Source organism: Muscardinus avellanarius, assembly GCF_963383645.1.
Source record: "Muscardinus avellanarius genome assembly, chromosome: 2".
NCBI lineage: Eukaryota > Metazoa > Chordata > Mammalia > Rodentia > Gliridae > Muscardinus > Muscardinus avellanarius.
In genome coordinates, this window is record NC_137787.1 from 138,482,661 (window position 1) to 138,504,592 (window position 21,932).

Genomic DNA, 21,932 nt, shown 5'->3' on the forward strand with positions numbered 1-21,932 from the left:
TAGGTGATTTCCAGATACACTACAATTTAAGAATCAGTGCTGTGTAACAGAAAAGAGACCGAGAAGATAACATGGCAAAAACTGACCAGAGAGATGAATTTAAAACCTGGACAGATTCCTGAGAACATGCTCAGCCTTGGTGGGAAAGTGAAAGGCCAAGCGACCTCTGAAATGAAGTGTCCTCTGGAAATGCCTTTAAAAACTATTCCAAAAAACAATGTGTGTTCGGCTGTTTTGCATCTAAACCCAGCCACCTCAAGGTGAACTGTAAGCAGAAAGCAACACGGGGTCTCTGGTGAATGGTGGCTTGGGAGGGTCGGCAAGCTGATGTTGAACTATAAAATTCATACCAGACTTTTCAGAATATATGCTTTCTCTTACCTTAATGTTTTTGAAAGAAGAATAAAAGACAATCTTCTGATGCATTATTATATGTATTTTTAGATCACTTCCGTCCCCATTTCCAACACCTGAATTAATCAAAAGGAAATGCTCATTAGAGCAAAGTGTCTTGCCAAGTAACATTATGATTAAAAAGAGAAAGCTATGATCCCAGCTCTCACTGTGGTGAGATTTACTCATCTGGCCTCACCTGGATTTTGCCTTTGAAAGACAACTATTCAAGCCCAATTTTGTTTCCTAAAAGCAGAATTAATATTGGAGAGAAAGATGGGGGAAGTACATGTAGTTCAGCTTCTAAGAGTTGAGTCTCATTGTTTTACCTTTCTAGATTAAAAAAAAATCAAGGAAGGTGATTTGCAGCCCTTCTTGCTAATGTGTTGTCTTCTTCAGACTGTGTGTGTGTGGTGTGTGTATAATTTTGGGGGGATACATGGAATTGAACCCAAGGGCATTTGAACTCTGAGCTACATCCACCGGCCCTATTTTTATTTTGCAACAGGGTTTTACGAAGTTGCTGAGGGTCTTGCTAAGTAGCTGAGGCTAGCCATGAACCTGCAATCCTCCTGTAGCAGTCTCCAAGTATGGGGATTGCAGGTGTGTGCTACCACACTTAGCTAATCATGTTGTTGTTGGTGGTGGTGGTGGTGCTGGGGTTCCTGGAAGCCCTTCTACCTCTGGGCTACACTCCCAGACCTATTTTATATTTTTTGAAACAGGGTCTCTTAAGCCAGCGCGGCTGGCTTCGAACCTGCGCGATCCTCCTGTCTCCGCCTCCCAAGCGTGGGGATCACAAGCGTGCGCCACCACGCCCGGCTAATCATGTTTTATTTATTTTATATTTTTGCAGTACTGGGGATTGAATGCAGGGGCACTCTACTTTCAATCTACAACCCCAGCCCTATTTTTATTTTGAAAAAGGGTCTAAGTTGCAGAGGGCCTCACAAGTAGCTACGGCTGGCAGCAAACCTGAGATCCTTCTGTCTCAGCCTCCCAACTACTGGGACCATGAGTGTGTGCCACATGCCCTGCTAACCCTGTTTTTAAACAGCAAATAATCTATATTTGTCTATTTTAAGTTCAGTCCCTAAAGCAATCTCTATGAAAATATGAGATGCCTACATCCAAATATTCCTGTGGTATTTAGTATACATTTAAAGATGGTCTTATGTCCCTTTTTTCAGTTTAAATGACCCCACTCACTTGAACGTATCTTTGAAGACTTGGTTTCTGAAGCCTTCAATTAATATTTTTCTTTCAACCTGCACATTTCACATGAACAAATATTCTAGTAAAGCTATATGTCAGTCATTACTGATTGCTCATTTTACATTTTGTTTGAGTTTCGTTAGCATCATGCTATTAATTTGTCATTAGAAATCATATTTTCTTGCTTCAGTTCCCTCTGTACTATTGTAGTTAAGGAACTTTTACTGAGGTCTGTAAGAAGTAAGTAAAATGCAGAATCAAACTAATTCAACCATTTATCAGAGAACAAGGAAAGAGCACTGATTTAAACCCTTAAATCCTCACACATTAAAATGATCTTAGCTGGGCGTGTGGCACACACTTGTAATCCTACGACTTGGGAGGCTAGGACAGGAGGATTGCAGGTTTGCGACCAGCCTGGGCTACTCAGTGAGGACCTCTGTGACCTCTATGTGTATTTACATAATTTAAAAGTAAAAAAGTAGAAGAAAAATCACTAAGCCAAACATGAGAAGGAGGGAGGGGGGAAGGAATGGGGTGGGAATTGGGGAAGGGCTAAATGAGTGATGTGCGCGTGTGTGCCTCCACCATCTTGTACCCCATTAAGATGTAGGACTACAATGCACCAATATAAACAAACAAACCATCCCTTATCTACCTGTTTAGTACCTCAGCCCCAAATATATAATCACTCCTATTAGTTTCTCATTTTTTGCAAATATACTCAAACATAAATATATTCCCCAGTATTCTATATTTATCTCTTCATAAGAAAATTGGTCTTTAAAATCCTCTTTTTTGTGTTAACTCAAGACTTGGAAATCAATATATTCAAATATTATATGAATACATATTTTCTTGCTTTCATTTTACAGAAATAATTTCATACTACAGTACTTTGTTGTACTTTGCTTTTTTCCTTTCTTTCCTTTTCCTCCCCTTCCCTTTGCCTTCCTTCCTTTTTTATCCTTCTCACTCTCCTTTCTTCCTTTCCTTCCTCTCTCCCTCCCTTCCTTCCTCCCTCCCTCCCTCCCTCCCTCCTTTCCTTTCTTTTTCAGCACTGGGAATGAACCAGGGGCACTTACCACTGAGCCCCAGCCCCAGCCCTTTTTTGTTTTCTATTTTGAAACAGGGTTTCACTGAATTGCTTAGGCTGGCCTCAAACTGGTGATCCTCTTGCCCTCAGCCTCCTATTTCACTGGGATTACACTAGGTCTTATTTTGTGTGACTCTTCAGAATGCTAGACACCCTCGGTTGTCTGGGTAAATGTTAGCACCCTGGCCCTTGGCACCTCTCCATGGTCCATCATCTGGCTGGCACAATGGTTTTGCTTTAAAGGGTCAGAAGGGTGGCCCCTTTGCCTCTCTGGAAGTGGAGTAGTGAGGCCCCACCCCTTCTAGCTGAGACATTTGTGCTTTACAGCCTCTCCTAAGAGCCAGCCAAGCAGGGGAAGTACAATGGGTGATGGAGAAATAGTCATGAGACCAGAGGTAGGTTCCTCTCTCTGCTTCTTTTTCTTTCTCACATCTCAGATATGGACAGTCTGACAAATTTTCCTGCCTTCCCTGGGTAATAATTACCTTCTTAGCTGATTTCTTTCTCTTTGTATTCTGGAAGCAGTCTGCTCTTTTGGAAGTTGGTAAGGAATTTTACTACTGGTAATACTTGGGTGCAGCTAGGGGGCTGGAAGATGCTCCCATGTTGTCCTACTTCCTCCCATTCCTTTCCATTTTCATGTAGATTCAAGTGGGGGATACAAGTGCTTCTCTTTAGGAAGCTTTTCTTGACACTCCAACTATATGTGCTCCAACACCGTGATCTGCTCTTTGGCTATGTACTAACTTCTCTCAACTGTTAAACACTCTTTAAGGGTAGAAAACACTAGCATAGGGCCTGGCCCAGAATGGGTACTCAGTAGTTATGTGGTAACAAATAAGTGAAGCATTTGCTGACCAGGTATTTAAGACATCTTGTTGGAGAGGCTGGGGATGCAAGGGTTCCAGGAGGAGAGGTGGGAAAGAAGAGAACAATGAGAAAAAAAGAGTCTCTGAAAGGAATAGATAAGAAAATGATACAGGGACACCTCTACCAAGATAAACCCTGAAACAGAGGTGGGAATGGGAAAGAGTCTCCCCTATTTCTTCTCCCCTCTACCAGAGGCTCGACCCTGAAAAGTCTACGCTGGGCTGAGGCTGAGGGAGCAATGAGATTAGAAGGGAAGGAGATGGAGTCCTCCCTAACAAACTGGGGATGGGAAAGGGAAGGAGAGTCATTAACATGGCCACTCAGTGTCCAGAAGATGGAAAATTCCAGGGGGAAGAGTTCATGTATGAGGAGATGGAAAAAGACAGCTATGATTTCAGATCATCTATGCATGTAACTGTGAGCAACACCCTCCCAGATAGTGGAAATGCTGGCCTTCTTGCCCGACTCTTCAATTATAAATAAAGCACTTACCATGAATTGAATAAATAACAAATCTTTTTATCCTGAATATTTGCCTTGGAGGGATACTCCCGTTATGGTCAAGTATTATGTCTTCAAAATATCCAACATATCTATTCTGCAAAGAAACAGAAGCCTTGATTTAAGCAGGAATGAAAAGTCTGAAGTCAGCATTCCTAATCTCTCTTTTTGCCAAGAGTTTGTTAAAGGCAGTAAAGAGTTGAGGAAGCACTTATAAATTTATAAGGTGCCATTACACAACTAGGTATGCTAGTGTCTTATGACTAAATATCTACCATGGCACTCATCTATGGAGAAGTGACATGGAAGGACCCAGCCCTTGCGCATAGATGGCTTATGACTTGAGGATAACAAATGATAACCAACAGCAAAGCAGCCATGGCATCGCCAGCATGGGGAAGAGGCTTCGCTCTGACTGAGTTATAGGGAGGTCTGGGGTTTGCTGGAGTCATGGGAGAATGGCATATGTGAAAACACCAGAGGAAGACCTACGTCAGTACTAAATGACATGTTCTCTGTCCTCATCGGCAAGAGTTTCTTTACTTTCCATTTTCCCAATTCTGTTTTTACAAGGGAGGTTTGGAATTCTTAGCCTCATTCTTCTCAAAGGACAAATTGCTCACAAGGGCTTTTCTTGGAACTCTCTTCAAGGAGTTGAAAAGGTCAGGTACAGAGTCAACTGGCATGTGCTAATAAGCTTATCTGTTATTGTTTGGATCTGCAATGCCCCCCAAAGCTCATTCGTTGAAGACATGATTCCCTAAGACAGCAATGTTCAGAGGTGGGGCTTTTAGAAGATGATCAGATCCTGAGGGCTTTGCCCTCATAGTGGATTAGTCCATTGATGACTAAATTGATTAGTGGCAGATGGGACCTAGTTGGAGGAGGTAGGTTCCTGGGGACGTGCTTTGAAAGGTTTATCTCTTGGCTTTGGGTCTCTTTCTCTCTCTCTGCTTTCCAGCTGCCAAGAGCTGAGCAACTTTCCTCTACCACACCCTTCTGCCATGCTGTTCTGCCTCTTCTCAAGCCCAAAGAAAAGGAGCCAGTTGACACAGACTGAAACTTTTTGAAACGTTAGACAAAATAAACCTTTCTCTCCCAAGTAACTTGTGTCAGGTATTTTATTCACAGCAATAAGAAGCTGACTAACATTTTTTCCCATTAGAAAAGGGCAGTTATAAGCCAGGCATGTGATGCATGCTTGTACTTGGGAGGCTGAGAAAGGAGGATTGGTAAGTTCAAAGCCAGTCTCAGCTACTAAGTGAGGCTCTCAGTAACTGAGACCCTGTTTCCAAATAAAATATAAAATAGGTCAGGGGTGTAGCCCGGAGGTAGAAGGCCTCTGGGTTCCATCCCCAGTACCACACACACCAAAAAAAAAAAAGGCAGTTATGAAAAGGGTCCTGAAAGTCCTTAACATGTATGTGAATGCAATGTGGTCAGTAGAATGGCCCAAAATGCAGGGTCAGAATGTGGTGCTCTTTAGTAATTACCACCCAACTTCATCCTGGGGCCTTGCCAACACTGCTTGCAGACCTGCAACCGAGTTCTTACATTGTGATTTCAGTGAATCAGCAGAGACATGGCTATAACATATGGTATGCCAATTCTGAACTCAAGTTAGGAGAATTGCATGACTGAACAAGAAAAAGAGAAGAGGAGATAGATGGGAGAGTTGCTGAAGGAGATTCATCTACTTCTCCCTTGGCTCCTGCTCTCAGATTCTCCACTTTCCACTGAAGGCTGTAACCTACCAGGACCCTCAAGCTGATTTTACTCTCATGCTGCCTTCTCCTGCAATAAAACAATGTCTTGTAGGAGAAATTAACACAAACAATACATGGTTAGTAAGCACTCACTAAAAACAAAGAAGGCATTATGAAAAGTGGTGAGGCACTTTGGGATCCAAAGGATGGAAAGAGAGACAAGACATGGATGGGCCTTGCCTTTGAAGAAATAGAAAAATAATAACTTGAGGACTTCCGGGAAGATGGCGACCGAGAAAAGCGGGGCTTAAAAGCCCCGCTAACAACTAATCTCCATTACCACAAAATCAGCGCCTTTCATAGCCAGAAAACACCATCACCAGAGAAACAAAAATCACCAGGCTCCAGAGAGAAAGCAGACTGAGAACAGAGCTCAGAGCCACAGAGGAGATACACGGGCCTCACGCCTGAGGACGCGGCAACAGCGCCATACTGCCGGCGGCAGCAGCGACTTCACCGGACGGCTACAGCAAGCCGAGGTGAGCCGCTGCAGAACAGCCAGGCAGGATTTCTCGCCGCAGGTAAAATCTAAAGCTCCCAGTGGCTGAGCTCAGCAAACGCTGCAGGGATTCAGAGTGGAAATCAAAACCAAGAAGAAATACGCCAGCCTCACGGCCGAGGGCATAGCAGCGACACCATATTGCCACCGGCGGCAGCAGCAGAGAATTCACTGAATCCAGTACAGCTACATCTGCGTACTCAAGAACAGTGAGTCAAATTGCGGGCCACAGAGGAGAAATCCCAGTACTGTACTCCCTGGGACTTGACCCAGTGGGGGAGGGGCGGTGGCAGAGATATCACACCATAGGAGAACGTGCAACCTGGCACCCCCCACAGTCTAAAGCAGCCTCTATCAACTCTCTGGGTCGGAGACTCTGTGATACAACCCAGTAAAGGAGTAGTGGGGTCTGAGATACTACTGACTCGAGATCCAGAACACCTTAAGTGAAGTCATAGTGACCCAAGGGAAGAACCCAGAGAAGGCACAAACTTCCTAAATCATGGGAAAGAGGAATAATACTGGAGCAATGAATGCCCACAACCCCACAACATCAGAACCCGATAAAACAGAAAATCAGAGATTTCTAGAAGATCAAATCAGGAAAATAACTGTAGAAATAATAGAGGTGCTTTGAAAAGAACTCAGAGAGTGCCAAAAAGAGATAAATGATGCAATTAATGAAGTAAAGGCCTCAATTCAAAGCACAAACAACCGATTAGAACACATGGAGAACAGAATCTCGCTCTTAGAAGATGATCATTCCAAAAATGAACGCATAGTTTCTAATCTAGGAAAAAATATCCGACAGCAGTAATCTGATATTGAAGAAATATGGGCCCATTTTAAGAAAGCTAACCTAAGAATAATTGGAATAGAGGAGGGAAAAGAAAGTGAAACCAAAGGGATCAACAATCTCTTCAAGGAAGTAATAGCAGAAAATTTTCCAAACATAGAGCAAGAGGTTGATACACAGGTCCAGGAAACTTATAGAACTCCCTTTAGACAGGATCGGAGAAGAGGATCCCCACGCCACATAATTGTCAAAATGACCAATGTGGAAGCCAAGCAGAGAATCTTAAAGGCAACAAAAACAAAGGGCCAAGTGACATTCAGAGGCAAACCAATTAGAATCACTCCAGACTTCCCAAGCCAAGTCACGAGAGCCAGAAGGGCTTGGAGTAACATATTCCAAACTCTGAAAGAAAACAACTTCCAGCCAAAAATCTCCTACCCAGCAAAACTTTCTATCAAATTAGATGGAGAAATAAGAAGCTTCCATGACAAACAGAAACTGAAGGAATTTATGTCTTCAAAACCAGCGCTAGAGAAAATACTCAAAGAGATTAACTACAAAGAAGAAATAGGTAACACACACCAGAACCAGAGAAACAAGAGTTTCCATCCAACAGACAACTAAGACTGGTTATCTGTGGAGATTCATTATTTATGTTAGTTTTTTACCTATCTCTAAATGGTATTGTTTGCCTTTATTGTTGTTAATTTTTAGGATTTCTAGTTGGAATATTAATATACCTTCAGATATAGCATTTGGAAATATTTTATCCCATTCTATTAGTAACTGTTAACTCTGTTTACATTATCTTTGGATATACAATTTTTTTTTTATTTTTTAGGGAGTTTGTATACTCTTCTGTTGCCTGTGCCATTGAAATCATATCCAAGAAATCACTGCCAATTTCAATGTTGTGAGGTTTTATGACCCAGATTTTCTCCTAAAAGTTTATAGTCTTAAGATTTATATTTAGGTCTTTTATCTATTTTGAGTTAATATTTGTATATGGGATTAGGTAAGGGTCCAACTTTATTCTTTTCCATGTAATTATTATGTTTCAACAATATTTAGTTAAAAGATTATTATTTCCACCACCAAATGTTCGTGGAAACCTTGTCAAAAATAACTTGACAATATAGGGAAGAATTTAGCTCTAGGCTTTTATTTAATTCCATGGTTTATATATCTGCCTTTAGAATAGTACTACAGTGTTTCAATTATTGTAGCTTTATATGGTTTGAAATCAGAAAATATATATCTTCTAGCTTTGTTCTTTTTCAAGATCGTTTTGGGTATCTAGAGTCCATTTTCCATATTAGGATAGATTTTTTTTTCTGAAAAATAAATATATAAATATATGATAGTTTCACCTAAAAAAATAGAAAAAAAATTCTCTGGTAAAAAAGAAAGTAAAAAGAAATATTGAAATATTATCTTTAAGTCATCAAAAGCTTGGTATCAGACAAATGAAAACTGTTATGAGAGATTATCATTTTTAATTTTGGATAAATTGCTATAATACTAGATGTCAACCACTAAGCCAAGCATGGGAGGGAGGGATGGGGAGAGAATGGGGTGCGGTTCGGGTGGGGGCTGACGGCGATATGTGCATGTATGTCTGCAGAAGTTTGTATCCCACTATGATGTATGAATACAGTGCACCAATAAAAAAAAAGAAAAATAATAACTTGAAATAGCTGAAGAACAATATAAAGTGACTCAGTACCTAAAAGAGGCTGCAAGAAAAACAAACAAACAAACAAACAAACAAACAAACAAACAAACAAGCAAAACAACCACAAAAAACCCACCAAGATACCACTTTAGGCTTACACAGGAAAGGGACTCCAGGAAAGGGGCTCACATAAGCAATGGCACTTTACACCAAGTGTTGGCAGGCTGGGAGACAGAAAAGTGTCCCAGCACATCAGTTTGGGATATGTAAATGGAGTAAAGGGTAGAGAAATCAAATTGTAGAAGACCTAGAGTGCCAATTTACAATATTTTGATTGCCATTGGTAGAATGGAGTCAATACAAATTTTGAATATGTACATTGCATGTTTCAAGCTGGAGTTTGGTAAGTTCTAGGGTCTCTGTCTCTTTTTGGAAGGCTGATGTGAGGGTGGGGCATATGGAATAAAAGTATTAGTGGATAAGGCTGAGTTCTTTTGCTCCAAACTTGACATCAGTAATCACAGGGTTCTGCTAATGAGGCTAAGGGTACCTACTCAGCTCCCATAACTTCACTGAAATAAAAACTCTCAATCACATCACATCCACATCTATTTAAGAATTCCCAATCCTATCTTACTTGGTTTTAAAGGCAATATAGAAAAGGCAACAGAGATGAGAAGCTACACACAGCATGGGAAGTAATGGACTACTGAATTCAATAGATCTGGATTTGAGTTCTTTGTTCAAAAAGTTAATTTCTGTGAACCTTGATTTCCCAGTTTATATTATAATAATAGTGCCTACTCATAAAGTTATTTAGAATATTAAATGAGATAATGAATATAAGATCATTAGCGTGATTCATAAACATCTAGAATGTTGTATAATCTATAGGATGAGTGTCTTTTTTTTTATAACCAACAATATAAGGAATTAAAAAGAGTCAGGAGACCTAAAAACTAAAAAAGTCTTAGTCAGGCATGATGGCATATGTTTTTAATCGCAACATTTGGGAGGCTGAGACAGGAGGATCGTGGTTCATGGACAGCCTCAGCTACTTAGCGAGGCCCTTTGCAACTCAGTTAGACCCTGTTTAAAAATAAACAATAAAAACAGGGCTGGGGGTGTCGCTTGGAGGTAGAATTCTCCTGGGTTCCATCCCCAGTACCTTAAAAAAATTAAAAAATAAAAAGACTTAATAAAGGGTAATAAGCAATATAAGTCAAAATTATAGAAAGTAAGAATTAGTTCTCTATAATAACACTGAATATAAATGGTTTCAACTCCCCAATTAAAAGATATAGATTTGCTGTGTGTGGTGGCCCACACTTGTAACCCCAGTACTTGTGAGGCTGAGACAGGAAGATAGCATATTTGAGGACAGACTTAGCAAGCAGTGAGACTCACCAATCTAGCAAGACCTAGTCTCAAAATAAAAATAAAATAGGGCTGGGGGTGTAGCTTGGAGGTAGAATGCCCCTGGGTTAAATTCCCAATACTCACCCTCCCCCAAAAAAAGATATAGTCTGGAAAAATGGACTAAAAATAAGAATTCAAGCTGGGTGTGGTGGCACATGCTTGTAATCCCAGTACTTGGGAGGGTAAAATAGGAGAACAGCAGGTTTGAGGATAGCCTTGTTGGGGCCCACTCGGCAGGACCGAGGTGGCACCCAGGCTTGTTGCCAGCGTGGACTCAAGATGGCGCCTGGGCTTGCAGCCAAGTCACGAGGCTCACGAGGCTGGCGGTGCCCTGAGCCTGCGCAGTGAGCCCTATCAGGCGCCTTACGGATAATTAGTGACGCAACGCCTCGTGCTACCACCTGCCCGCCCAGGAGAAGGTTAAAAAGCGCGCATGCCCTAGCGGGAAGAGGAGAAGGAGCTAAGAAGAAAGGAGAAGGAGCTAAGAGGGTTGGTGGACAGGAAGAGCAGTTCCTTGGCGGACTGCTCCGGGCTCCGAGCTGGGACGGACATGTTCACAAAGCCACCATTGTGACCGGTGTGTGCTGCAGCAGAGACGTAGAGTGCCAGAAGGAGGGTTGGTGGAGTGATGAGGGAGAGGATAGAAGACTGATGTTGTTTTTACGTGAGAGGGCGTTGAGAGAGCATTAAAGAGGAACTGTACAAGAACCTGGGGTAATAAAACTGCTTGAGGAAGATCGTGTAAGAGTCGTCACTGCGCGCGACAAATGGTGGCCCGTACGGGGACCTTCGCTTTGATCAGAACCTCGGCAGTCCAGGGCAGCCGGCTGGTAAGTACTCCTTTGACTCCGAAAAGGGAGGAGGAGGCTCCATTAAGGAGGATATTTTTTAGTATTTTCCCCGATCAAAGGGGGCTCCATTAAGGAGGATATTTAGTAAATAAGGCTCGCGGATAAGCGAGGCTCGCGGAAAAGCGAGGGACAGCGCTGTATTTTCCCCGATCAAAGGGGGCTCCATTAAGGAGGATATTTTCCCCGATCAAAGGGGGCTCCATTAAGGAGGATATTTTTTAGTGTAAGCAAGTTATTTCCCCGATCAAAGGGGGCTCCATTAAGGAGGATATTTTCCCCGATCAAAGGGGGCTCCATTAAGGAGGATATTTAGTAAATAAGGCTCGCGGATAAGCGAGGCTCGCGGAAAAGCGAGGGACAGCGCTGTATTTTCCCCGATCAAAGGGGGCTCCATTAAGGAGGATATTTTCCCCGATCAAAGGGGGCTCCATTAAGGAGGATATTTTTTAGTGTAAGCAAGTTAGAGAATCGGGCTGGTCCTGATTCGACAAGATAGGAGTAAATAAGGCTCGCGGATAAGCGAGGCTCGCGGAAAAGCGAGGGACAGCGCTGTATTTTCCCCGATCAAAGGGGGCTCCATTAAGGAGGATATTTTCCCCGATCAAAGGGGGCTCCATTAAGGAGGATATTTTTTAGTGTAAGCAAGTTAGAGAATCGGGCTGGTCCTGATTCGACTCCCTCTCCTAATCCGCCACCATAGATGGAAGACACCTGAGGTTAGTTGGAAAAGGCGCCTAATGTGTAAAGGATAGGTCAGAAGATTAGTTCCTAACGTAAGAGTTGTAAACTGCTGCTTGGTACTGTAGAGATGAGTTGTTTTCTTTAAGATCTTTGGGGAATTATTTCTACTTTCCCTCTTCCTTTACCTTGGTTAATGATAGTTTAGGTTGTTTTATTGATACCTGTTTTCTGACTTTCTGCTATGCTTCTATGCACCCTTGGAGACTTTGGAATTTCTGCTCTTATTGCTGTAATTGTGGCCTCTGTGGCCGTGGCAGTTATTGCAGCCACTATGAATGCTCTATCCTCACATGTGGCTGCTGGCATGGCTCAGTAAGCTCAATTATCTGGACTATATGTATAACGTATGTGCAGTATCAGAATTTCTCCCATGCAGGCAATTTGTTTCGTCAATTAAGCAAGACGCTTCTAGGAACTTGGAGCCGTGAATTTGAACACACCATGATTGAGCTATGAGCATCCATCGCTGCAATTAATTCTACCCGCGTGGAAGTCGCCGCAGTACAACAATGAATGGACTTAATACACGGAACATTGGGTTTTTTAAAAGACTGGGGTGGCATGGCGTTCTGGGCATTCTTGCTGGTGGTAGCATGATGTTTCATGGTTGGATATATCAGGCGAACTCAACAACGCACACTGCAACAACAGCGCATATTGGTGCAAGCTCTGGCAGCCCTTGAAGCTGGCTTATCTCCCCATGTACGGCTCAGTATGCTGGATCGGTAGTCAGTGACGGGTAAGATCGTCCCCGGGACCTTTCAACCTAAGACAGGGAAACAATCATGCTATTGTTCTCCCAATGACGGGTAAGAATGGTCCTTGAGGGTCGGCAACCTAAGACAGGCACGATCCCGAGCCTTATTTTAATAAAACAAAAAGGGAGATATGTTGGGGCCCACTCGGCAGGACCGAGGTGGCACCCAGGCTTGTTGCCAGCGTGGACTCAAGATGGCGCCTGGGCTTGCAGCCAAGTCACGAGGCTCACGAGGCTGGCGGTGCCCTGAGCCTGCGCAGTGAGCCCTATCAGGCGCCTTACGGATAATTAGTGACGCAACGCCTCGTGCTACCACCTGCCTGCCCAGGAGAAGGTTAAAAAGCGCGCATGCCCTAGCGGGAAGAGGAGAAGGAGCTAAGAAGAAAGGAGAAGGAGCTAAGAGGGTTGGTGGACAGGAAGAGCAGTTCCTTGGCGGACTGCTCCGGGCTCCGAGCTGGGACGGACATGTTCACAAAGCCACCATTGTGACCGGTGTGTGCTGCAGCAGAGACGTAGAGTGCCAGAAGGAGGGTTGGTGGAGTGATGAGGGAGAGGATAGAAGACTGATGTTGTTTTTACGTGAGAGGGCGTTGAGAGAGCATTAAAGAGGAACTGTACAAGAACCTGGGGTAATAAAACTGCTTGAGGAAGATCGTGTAAGAGTCGTCACTGCGCGCGACATAGCCTCAGGAAACAGTGAGGCTCTCATTAATCTAGAGAGACCCTTTCTCAAAATAAAATTAAATGGGGTTAGGAGTATACCTTGGAGGTAGAATGCTCCTGGGTTCAATCCCCAGTGCCATACCTCCCCCCCCCCACACACATCAAAATCCAACTATATACTGCTTGCAAGACCCTTACCTTATAAGCAAGGACATTCATAGGCTAAAGGTGAAAGTATGGGAAAAGATATTGGATGAAAATGGAGACTTAAAGCAAGCAAGGGTAGCTAAAACAGATTTTAAACCAAAATTTATCAAAAGAGACAAAGAGAGTCACTTCTTACTGATAAAGAGAACAATGCAACAAGAAAATAAAGTGATAATACATATTTATGCTCCAAATGTTGGCTATATCCAACTACATAAAACAAACACTACTCAACCTTAATACAGTAATACTGGGAGACTTCAATCAAGACCTCCCATAATCAATTTCATCCAGACAAAAGATCAGTATAGATTCTTTAGACCTAAAGAATACTATAAATTAAACGAACCTCACAGACATTAACAGAATATTTTATGTAACAACTGCTAAACTTGTTTTTCTTGGCTGTTCACAGACCCTTCTCTAAAACAGACATTCTAGGCCACAAAGCAAATATTAGCAAATTCCAAAAAAGTTAATATAATTCCTTGCATCTTTTGAGATCATAATGAACTAAAAGTAGAAATTAGCAACAGGAAGATCCACAGGAATTACATAAATATATGGAGAATAAATAATATACTTTTGAATGTGGGTAATAAAAAAATTAAAAAATATTTAAAAATTTCTAGAATCAAATAGAAACAGAGACACAGCTTATCAAAAATCTCTGGGACACTGTGAAGGCAGTTTTAAGAGGAAAATTTATAGCACTGAGTGCCCACATTAAACAAACAAAAATCCAGAAAGATCAAAATAAACAGCCTAATGATGCATCTCAAGGCTCTAGAAATACAGGAACAAACCAACCATAATGCCAATAGAAGAAAAAAATAAGTAAGATCAGAACAGAAATAAATGAAATAGAGAATTTAAAAATGCAAAGGATCAATAAAACAAAAGCTATTTTTTGAGAAGATAAACAAGATTGATAAATCCTTAGCCAACCTAAGCAAAATAAAGAATTGACCCAAATTACTAAAATAAGAAAAGAAAAAGGATATATCACCACATAAAGTATGAAAATTCAAAGAATCATTAGAAATTACTTTGAAAATGTATATTCTTGTTGGGCGTGGTGGTGCATGCTTGTAATCCCAGTACTCGGGAGGCTGACAGGAGGATCTCAGGTTCACGGCCAACTCCAGCTACTTAGTAAGGCCTTCTGCAACTTAGTGAGACCCGGTTTCAAAATAAATAATAAAAAATAGGGCTGGGGGTGTACCTAGGAGGTAAAATGTCTCTGGGTTCAATTCTCAGTATTGCAAAAAAAAAAAAAAAAAAACCCAAATCAAAACCAACCAAACAAATAAAAATGTATACTCCAATAAACAGAAAAACCTAGAAGAAATTTACAAATTTCTAGAGACATACAACCTACCTAAATTGAACCAAGAGGATATAGAAAACCTAAACAGATTGATAACAATCAAAGAGATTGAAGTAGTAATAGAGTCTTCCAAAAAGAAAAGTTCAGGACTAGATAGATTCCCAGCTGAATTCTATAAGACCTTTAAAAAAGAACTGATCCTAATGTCCCTTTAATTATTTCATGAAATAGAAGAAATAGAATAGTTTGAAATACATTCTAGGTAGCCACTATCACCTTTATACCAAAACCAAATACAGGTACTTTAAGGATTATAGGCCAATATCCTTGATGCAAACATTCCTAATGAAATACTAGCAATTCACTTTCTAAACCACATCAAGGAGATTGATTATACACAGCCAGGAGTGGTGGCACGTGTTTGTAATCCCAGTACTTGGAAGGCAGAGACAATGAGACAGGAGGATCACAGATTCCAGCCAGCCTCAGCTACTTAGTGAGGCCCTCTGAAACGTAGTGAGACCCATTTCAAAATAAAGAATAAAAAATAGGGCTGGGTGTGTAGCTCAGAGGTAGAATGCCCTTAGGTTCAATACCCAGTACCAGTACAAAAAAAAAAAAAAAGATTATACACAATTGTACACAAGTTGATTTCATTCCAGGGATGCATCACCCCTGAGAAGCTGCCATCGCATCGGCTCCCGTGGGGAAAAGGATGGAACCAGGGTAAGATTTACTGCTTGCTGCTTTGAGTGAGAGTGGAGTCAGTCTGAAGAACCTCACTGATATCGATGGTGGAGATGTGGCGCTTGCGATTCCAACATCTACCCCTCCAGTCAGCAGCGGCAACCTCCATCTAGTGCGATATTTGTGCTAAATCAAATAAATCAACTTCCAATCTTAGGATCTAAAATTGTAATGATGAAACACCACCTGTTACAACAAATAGACAAACCATCACTTAAAGTTTATCCAGACTACTGCGAGATCACCCTTCTGTCTCAGCACCAGCGGTGTGAAGTGCCATGATCTCTGCACCTTCAAAAGACCAGGTTCAGCTGAAGGATCTACTCAAAAGCAGCAGCCTTAACGAGCTCTTGAAGCTGAAGCCACCAGCTAATATTGCTCAGCCAGCTGTAACAGCAGCGACTGATGTAAGCAATGCTACAGTAAAGAGTCTAATAAAGATGTAGTAAAAATATGGATAAATGATAAGAAAATGAGTTTTTCTCCAACCTCAAAGGTTCCTGTCCTGAAAGAGGAAGATGAACCAGAGGAGGAAGAAGAAGAAATGGGTCATACAGAAACCTACACAGAATATATCCCAATCAAATTAAAAACTGGTCTGCGTCAGCCAGATGCTGTAGTGAAAACTAGCTCTTCATCCAGCGTCACTCCTCCTGAAGTTTGGTACAAGACATCCATTTCTGAAGAGACTACTGGCAATGGCTGCTGGTCAGCATTACAGCTCAAGACATTTACATATGCATCCCGGCAACATGAAACATTCCTACCTAATGGCTTCTTTATAGGAAAGGCACGACAATAGCAGGCATTATCTATGAGAATTACCTGCTGAACAGGAAATGTGCATTGTGGTTTGGTGTTTCAAAGGACTTGAAGTATGGTGCTCAAAGAGTTTGAGGGATACTGAAGCAAGAAACATTTTGGCTCAGTCACTAAATAAGGAGTGTGAGAAAGGGTGTTATTTTTGCTGCCTATTCTTCCCTTATTGGTGAAAGCCAATCTGGTGGTATATACAAAACTAGGTTAAGACAGCCGGGTGTGGTGGCACATGCTTGTAATCCCAGTACCTGGGAGGCTGAGACAGGAGGATCACAGGTTGGGGGCCAGCCTCAGCTAGTTAGTGAGGCCCTCCACAATTTATTGAGATCTTGTTTAAAAATAATAAATAATAAATAGGGCTGGAGGTGTAGCTCGGAAGTAGAACGCCCTGGGTTCGATTCCAAGTACCGCAACAACAACAACAACAACAACACTAGGATAAAACAATCTCTGCTTTGTTGTGGTGATGATTTCAATAGAGTTACAGTATTTGATGAATGTCATAAAGCAAAACAATTATGTCCTGTTAGTTCTTCAAAGCCAACTAAGATAGACTTAGCAGTTTTAGAGCTTCAGAACAAATTGCCAAAAGCCAGAGTTGTTCATGCTAGCCCCATTGGTGCTTACAAACCACACAACACGGCCTATGTTTTGGAATATGGGGTGAGGAAACTCCATTTAGACAATTCAGTGACTTTATTAGGACAGGAGCACAGAGGTGCTGGTGCCATGGACATTGTTGCTGTGGATATGAAACTTAGAGGAATGTACATGGCTGGACAGCTGAGCTTTACTGGAGTGACCTTAAAAACTGAGGAAGTTCTTCTTTCTCAGAGTTATGTTAAAATGTACAACAAAGCCGGGCGTGGTGGCGCACACTTGTAATCCCAGCTTTCGGGAGGCTGAGACAGGAGGATCATGGTTTGCGGACAGCCTCAGCTACTTAGTGAGGCCCTCTGGAACTTAGTGAGACCCTGTTTCAAAATAAAGAATAAAAAATAGGGCAGGGGGTGTAGCTCGGAGGTCAAATGCCCCTGGGTTCCATCCCCATACCCACAAAAACAAACAAACAAACAAAAAAACAAAACAAAAACAAAAAAAAATACAACAAAGGAGTCAAGCTCTGGGTCATGCCCAAAGCAATTTCAGCAAGCTGAAGATCTGATTGATACCAAGAAATGAATGAAGAAATCTACGTGGGGACAGTTCTGGTCTACTCATCAGAGGTTTTTAAAATACTTGGGCATAGCATTTAAGGTTAAAAGGGTTGTGCAACTGTCAAGGGAGGGTCTGCAGTCTACCAGAGAAGCTAGAACTTTAGAAGCCTTGGAAGAAGGTGGAGGAGAATTGAATGATTTTGTTTCAACTGCCAAAGGAGTGTTGCAGTTGCTCATTGAAAAACACTTCCCTGCTCCAGATAGGAAAAAAACTTTTCGGCTTGCTGGGAATTGACTTGACAGCTCCAAGCAACAGTTCAGCAAGACACAGTCCATGTAAAGAAAATAAAATAAAGAAGTGGAAAGGTGAAAATTAAGTCGAGAAGCCAAAAAAAGCACAAAAGTTGGTGGCCTTACTGGTAGCAGTTCTGACAACAGTGAAAGCGAGTCAGCCGCCTCTGACAATGAGGAGAGTGACTAGGAGAGCCCCAAAATCATGAGTCTGAGAGACGATGACGACTTCAATCCCTTCAGAGTCTAGTGAGGATGGCGAGGACAATTTCTGGTTAATAAGAAAAGACCGCAAGAAAAACAGAGATTAAAAAAAAAAAGAGGAAGAAGAAGAAGAAGAAGAAGGAGAAGAAGAAGGAGAAGAAGAGTATAGATCCAGACTCTATTCAGAGTGTCATATTAGCATCAGGTTTTGGGTCCAAACGACCTAGCTTTTCATCTACACCAGTTATTTTGCCTGTTCCTAATAATGCACCAGCTAACAGTAACACCAACGGTAACAATAGCCTTGCAACAAGTCAGGATGCTGAGCAAAGAACCTAGCAGATAAATAAAGATCTACTTGATAAGTTGGAGAAGTTAGCTGAGGACCTCACTCCCAAAAGCCTGGATGAATTTACTGACAAGCTTGGTGGCCCTGAGAATGTTGCTGAGATGACTGGATGTAAGGGTCGGGTCATGAGCAATGATGACAGACATCTCTTATGAGTCCCAATCTGAACTAGATATGCCTTGTGGAAATACTAAATATCACAGAAAAACAAAGATTTATGGGCAGAGTTAAGAATATTGCTATCATTTCGGAAGCTGCCAGTTTGGGTAGATCAGAGAGCCAAAAATCAATGATGAAGAAATCACATGACTCTGGAGTTACCCTGGAATGCCGACAGAGCAATCCAACAATTTGGAATAACTCATAGATCACATTAAGTTACTGCACCCGACTATGTCTTTCTGATTTCTGAATTGGCAGGAGAACAAAGATTTGCAGGTATTGTTGCTCAAAGACATGAGCACATGGTGAGAGAAGAGAAACAGAGTAGGGATCTCGGCAGGTTCAACTTTGACAATAAGTATGGAAGAAATGCTTCAGAAATTGTAATGAAGTCCATTGTAAATTTGGATTCTCTTATGGTGTCACCACCTCCAGACTATCACGGAGAATTTTTTAAAGATGTTCAACAAGGGCTGATAGGAGTTGGCCTCATAAATATAGATGATGGTGCAGGAATTCCTACTCTAGATAAAGATTATAACTAGCTGGGCATGGTGGCGCACGCTTGTAATCCCTGCGCTTGGGAGGCGGAGACAGGAGGATTGCACAGGTTCGAAGCCAGCCTCACTGGCTTAAGAGACCCTGTTTCCAAATAAAAATATAAAATAGTCTGGAAGTGTAGCCCAGAGGTAGAAGGATTTCCAGGAACCTCAGTACCACCACCAAAAAAAAAAAAAATGTTTATAACAACATGAGAAAATTCTTAAATAGAATTCTGGGTATGGAAATGCATCAGCCGAATGCATTATTTCAGTATTTTGCAGAGACACTCACTGCAGTCAAAATGCCAAAAAGAATAGAAGATACAACATGGGAATCCTAGATCTGGGTTCTGGAGATCAGAAGGTGAGGAAAAGCATGTGAAGAAGTTCCTGTCCTGATGCCAGGGTACCCCACCTCCGGCCACGTGCAGCTGTACATCATTAGTGTAGAGAGGACCATATCCTGGGAGGAAGCAACCAAGATTTGGGCTGACTTGAAAGGACTCTACCATGGTTTTTACTTGTCATTGCAGATAAAAAACAACAAGAAAACTGCCATCTTAGTTAAAGAAGTAAACCCTAAAATGAAATTTTTCTTAGTTTGTCGACCAAATACTAAGAAACAGCTCAAATTAGAAATTTATGCTGATCTAAAAAAGAAATGAAAAAAGGTGGTCTCAGATGATGCCCTGGTACACTTGTGAGACCAGTATAATTCTTCTGCAGATACTTGTACACATGCTTACTGGCATGGCAATTACAAAAAAGGGAGTCTGGGCTGGTTTGTGAAAGCATTCTCCACTCTCGCGCCTACCACATGTTGTGTGGGTCAGTCCTGAGCATGTGGATGAAGGTCGAGGGCGTTCTCACCTCTGTCAGTGGCACAAAGGTGAAAATACACATCGTTTGGCTGAGAACAGAAGACCGACGGCAGACTGTAGATTTGATTATTCTATCAAATCGTGTCTCCTGTTGCAAAACTCCTGTCAACCTCAGAGCAGTCTCAGGAGCTGGCAGTCCAGCAGCAGCCTGGCCCCTGGAGCATCTCCAGCCTGAGTGTGCGAAGAGTGGATGGGTCACACTGACATCGCGCCAGTGCTGGGGAGCGTACCATTTGCATAAAAAGCAAGGACAATTTCCAAAGAATTATACATTTTTCTCAGTTGTGCTCTTTAGCTAATTTGGAGGACAACCTGGAATAGGTAGCAAAACTGAAAATGAGTAGTGCTGATGGTGGCATGTGTGTCTTTCCTTCCGTGGTTTGCATGTCTTTTCTTTTGTTGCTTTGAATACTTTTACCTTGGGCAAGCAGAAGAGGGTGGTGTGTATGTGTGTGTTGCGCATATGATCCAGCAATACCACTTCTGGGTATCTACCCCAAAGAAAGTAAACCAAACTACCAAACCAATGCATGTGTATCAATGTTCATAGCTGCCACAATTCACCATAGCCAAACTATGGAATCAGCCAAGATGTCCATCAACAGATGAATGGATTACAAAACTGTGGGGTATGTACACAATGGAATTTTACTCAGCCATAAGGAAAAACATAATTACATCATTTACAGGGAAATGGATGGAAGTGGAGGATATCATGCTAAGTGAGATTAATCAGTCACAAAAATTAAGAAATTGTATGTTCTCCCTAATATGTGGAACCTATGGAGAAAATGGGACATAGGAGGAACCCTAGATGAAGAAGGAGATTCTATAGATGAGCAAATAAGGTGACCTACCTGAGGGAATGGGAGGGGGAAGAGGGAAATTCTCTAATGCACATGATATACTTTAATGAACATATAAATCTCAATCACCAGCCAAACATGAGAAGGAGGGAGGGGTAGGGAATTGGGTAAAGGCTAATTGGGTGATGTGTGCATGTATGTCTCCACCATTTTGTATCCAATTAAGATGTATGACTACAAAGCCGGGCATGTGGCGCACACTTTTAATCCCAGCATTTGGGAGGCTGAGACCAGAGGATCGCGGTTTGAAAAACAGCCTCAGCTACTTAGTGAGGCCCTCTGCAACTTAGTGAGACCCTGTTTCAAAATAAAGAATACAAAATAGGGCAGGGGGTGTAGCTCAGAAGTTGAATGCCCCTGGGCTCCATCATGATACCCACACACACACACACACACAAAGATGTATGACTACAATGCACCAATAAAAAAATTTAAAAAGAATACAAATAATAATAGATGCTGACTAGGATGTGGGGAAATAGAAACTCTTATGCACTGTTAATGAGACTACAAATTAGAGCAAACACTATGGAGATCAGTATGTAGGTTTCTCAAAAGACTAGGAATGGAACCACCATAAACCTCAGCTATACCACTACTTGGTATCTTTCCAAAAGAATTAAATTTAGAATTCTATAGTGATATATGAATATACATGTTTATATAGCAGTATAATTCATAATAGTCAAATTATGGAATCATCCTAGGTATGTGTCAAGAAATGAATGGATAAAGAAAATGTGGTATATGTACACAGTGGACTTTTACTAAGCCATAAAGAAAAATATAATGTCATTTGAAGGAAAATGGATGGAACTAGAAAACATTATGCTAAGTGATATCAGCCAGAATCTCAAAAGCAACTTTAGATAAATGAGGAGAGAGACCAGCAGAATAATGGATAGATATTGGGGGAAAGGAGAGCTAATAAAATAATTCAAATAATGCTACATCCATATATGAAGATACCACTACCAATCTCATTGATATGTATGGGGATGGGCGGTAGCTGTGGTGTCATCTAGAAGGGAGTACACCAGGTGCTGTGCACATGTGTGTCTAATTACTTTGAACCTTCTTATGATGTATAACTATATCACACCAATAAAAGTATATATATAAAAAGAACATAGCA

General features: G+C 41.7%; 1 protein-coding gene and 1 pseudogene across 2 annotated transcripts in view; one reads left to right on the forward strand and one right to left on the reverse strand.

Annotated features, from left to right (window-relative positions):
• Positions 1-21,932, reverse strand: part of LOC308258825 (phosphatidylinositol 3,4,5-trisphosphate 3-phosphatase TPTE2-like) — a gene marked incomplete at both ends in the record, with an annotated part of 71,743 nt that overhangs the window by 8,472 nt on the left and 41,339 nt on the right. The window contains 2 exons of the mRNA XM_080689449.1: positions 382-470; positions 4,067-4,172. Coding sequence (XP_080545575.1) covers positions 382-470; positions 4,067-4,172 — 195 coding nt within the window. The remainder of the gene's footprint in view (positions 1-381; positions 471-4,066; positions 4,173-21,932) is intronic.
• On the forward strand, positions 4,534-20,135 carry LOC308279858 (protein strawberry notch homolog 1-like; annotated as a pseudogene). The gene is made up of 5 exons: positions 4,534-4,567; positions 15,511-16,548; positions 16,783-17,210; positions 17,462-19,062; positions 19,265-20,135. The product of its transcript is annotated as a protein strawberry notch homolog 1-like (transcript).